Here is a 3,074-nt window from a genome sequence, read left to right on the forward strand (position 1 = left end):
ATTTTCCGCCATCTTTCCCCACGGCTAACGACATTCGGGCCTAACCGGCCTCGCGAGAAGAGAGCTCGCGCGGGCGTGGCCGAGAATGCGCAGCCTATTGGCCGCGCTGCAGCGCGACAGCGCCCCCGCGGACCAACCGGCAAGCCGTGACCGGACCCCTCCCGCCACTCCGCTCGGTCCCGAAGGCGGGTGCTCCCTGGCGCTTTCCCAGCGTGCGTCTGCGCGGCGTCGGCGGCGGTTGTTGCTGGAGACTCTGCCTGTCCGCCGGTCTGTCTGTCACGCTGTCAGCCAATCCCGTTGTCAGTCAGCCAGACGAGTGGGGGGGGGGGGAATCCTCTTCTGTCAGACCTCCAATTACCACCGTCAGGCAGCCCGTCACCAATTTAACCCCGAGCAGACCGTGACTCCCCTTCCACAGTGAACTATGGCTAGACTGCTGCTCAGTCTCAAATTAGTCCTAACTCAAATCACACAATGGGTCAGTCACCACAACTGTCTAGTCAGATCCCGCCCCCCATTCATACCGTCAGTCACAAGCAGCAGCCATCCGTGCCCTCGGGCCAGCAGCAGTTCCCTTGAGGAGGACATACGGCGCTTCCTAACAGCCACACTGCTAGTCAGCCAGCCTGTCATTGCCTTCTTCACACTGGCAGTCACTCAGAGGCCTCTCCGTCTACCCTCGCCCTGGCACGTGCTCTGAATCCCTCTGGGGAAGTCATCTCACACTCGGCTTAGGAAGCCTCAGCCACCAGCCACGCTCTCAGGCAGGCTGCGATTAGGTCTGACCAGGCTGGCATTCTCAGCATCTCATGTAGCCCTGTCGGGCAGTCACGCTGTCTACTGTCAGTTGTCTGTGACTCTGTCATTCTCCCCTCATTCCCACCATGATCAGGCACTTATTTTCTCAGAGCAAATAGTCACAGCAACTAAAGGTAGCATTAAGCCTCCACCCCTCTGGTCAGTGGGTCAGCAGTCTGTCCTTTCTCAGGGAGGCGTGCCCCCATTGGACAGTCAGTCAGTATCCTCTGACCCATCTGGGCAGCTGTGATTCTAACCTTGTTCAGCCAGCCTCCTCAATCTTGCAGTTGGTGGGCTGGCCTGTGACTCATTTAGACTGCCCCTAATCATGTTGACAGTCAGCCAGGTAGCCATTCTCAGCATCCAACTGAGTACACGGTCTGTCAAGCATGCTGTGATTGGGTCAGAATGGTCAGCTGGTCTCCATAGACAGCTGCCTATATCAGACGGCCACAGATCTGTCCATTACTCAGCCTGAAATGCCTTCAGGGTAGCCTTCCTTTACACATCGTCAGGCAGCAGAACATCCAATGCTCCCTTGGGTCAGGTGTAATTCCTAGCAATAGTCATCCATTCAAAGCATCTTGCCACCCAGGTGGGCAGCAGCAAACATCATGGATCAGCAGTCAGACAGAATGTCAGTCCCTCAGGGGGCTTTCTGTCTTCTACACTGTCAGACCGCCAGCCGCAGCCAGTCCCAGGCGGGCTGTGATTCGGTTAGATATTCAGTACCACACAGTGTGGGGAAACTGCACTGTCAGTTCATCAAACTCCCCCTCTCCCTGTCAGTCCATGAGTTATGTAGTCAACCAAATGGTTATACAGTTAAGCAAATGGTTATTCTGTCTGCCTGCTAGTCCAGCTGTGAGCTGTGAGCTGTGAGCTGGAGAAATTAAAGGTTCCATCACCCCTTGCTTACCATGAGTGGAACAGCCAACAGCTCACCATGGATTCCTTATTCCTTCTAGAACAGTGTCAGATGCTGGTCCTCACATGCCCCCCAGTCTCTCCAGGCAGGCGGGACCTTCCCACTCTGAAGAACCCAGGAGGCCTGTCCAATCCATGAGAGTGGTTTAAATCATGACCCCTTTCTGCCTAAATCTTGAGGGGCAATGTGGGGGTCTTTGGGGAGCATCCTTTGGCCCTCCTCAAACAGTCTAGGATAGTGCGTAAAGGCATAGATTCTGGTAGCTCCATGACCTGGGTTCAAATCCCAGCCCTACCATTTGCTAAATTGTGTAAACTTAGGCATTTTCTTCATCTGCAATCTCTCACTAACCTGGTAAATGAATCTTTCAAAAGAACTAACACCTTTTCAGGAGACCTCAAAAGTAAGAGGCTACTCTTATTACTGTGTCTTACTCCCAGCCACTTGTCTGTTCATTGAGCATTAATGAATGCCTAGAGTGTATATTATCTTGCCCAGCACTGGGGCCAATACAGGGTTTTATCCATTCCATGCCACACAGGTTTGACCTGTTTTTAATGTAAACCTCATATTGGAGTGTAGCACACCTACAGAGAGTACACAGACCATGGATGACTAGTGGAATGACTTTTCACCAGCAAACATACATGTGGAACCAGAATGCAGGTTAAGAAACAGCATTGCCAACCAGGGCACAAGGCGCACTTAATTTTTTAACATCTCTGAGATCAGGCTGCATCTCTCCATCACTGGTGGATCATAATTTAATTGGCAGTACTTCCTTGTCTTTCTTAGTGATATATAAAATAATGGTGCATTTTATAATCAGTGGTGACTCAGGATCAGTGACACCCAGTAATAACAATAGCAGCAGCAACAGCTAATATTTATAGATGCCTACAAGGAGCCAGGCACCAGTTATTTTAATTCTGGCCACAGCCAGTGAAGTAAGAATTTTTGTCTTCATTTTAAAGACTAAAGAAACTGAGGCCCAGAGGGGTCAAGCAACTTGCCCACAAGCAATTCTTTTACCCCAGGTCTGTGCCTGCTCTAACCAGTGCTCCTAGGAATTCAGAAGTTGTGTGATGTAACATCTTTTCTAGGACAAAGCCTGCCCAAGGGGTTCTGCAACATTGATTTCTAGAATTTCATCAGGGGAGTTTGGAGTGGGGGTAAGTAATATAAGACCTTTCTAGACTCAGTATTCAGGGACTTGGCCGGGGTGGATGGCGGGTAGAGTGCAGATTGAAGAATAATGAAAGAATTAAAGGGAAACTTAGACTCCTTCAGCTTCCCCGGCTTTGGGAGAAGAGCCAGCTCCCACTCCCATACCTCCTACCTCACACCC

General features: G+C 51.1%; 1 protein-coding gene across 1 annotated transcript in view; it reads right to left on the reverse strand.

The window, feature by feature from the left end:
* Positions 1 to 1,044, reverse strand: part of SUV39H1 (suppressor of variegation 3-9 homolog 1) — a 12,589-nt gene extending 11,545 nt beyond the window's left edge. The window contains exon 1 of the mRNA XM_015597792.2: positions 2 to 1,044. Within this exon, the coding sequence (XP_015453278.1) occupies positions 2 to 12 (11 nt within the window). The 5' untranslated portion in view covers positions 13 to 1,044. The remainder of the gene's footprint in view (position 1) is intronic.
* Between the last annotated feature and the right edge of the window lie 2,030 nt (positions 1,045 to 3,074).

Source organism: Pteropus alecto, unplaced genomic scaffold, assembly GCF_000325575.1.
Source record: "Pteropus alecto unplaced genomic scaffold, ASM32557v1 scaffold669, whole genome shotgun sequence".
Lineage (NCBI taxonomy): Eukaryota > Metazoa > Chordata > Mammalia > Chiroptera > Pteropodidae > Pteropus > Pteropus alecto.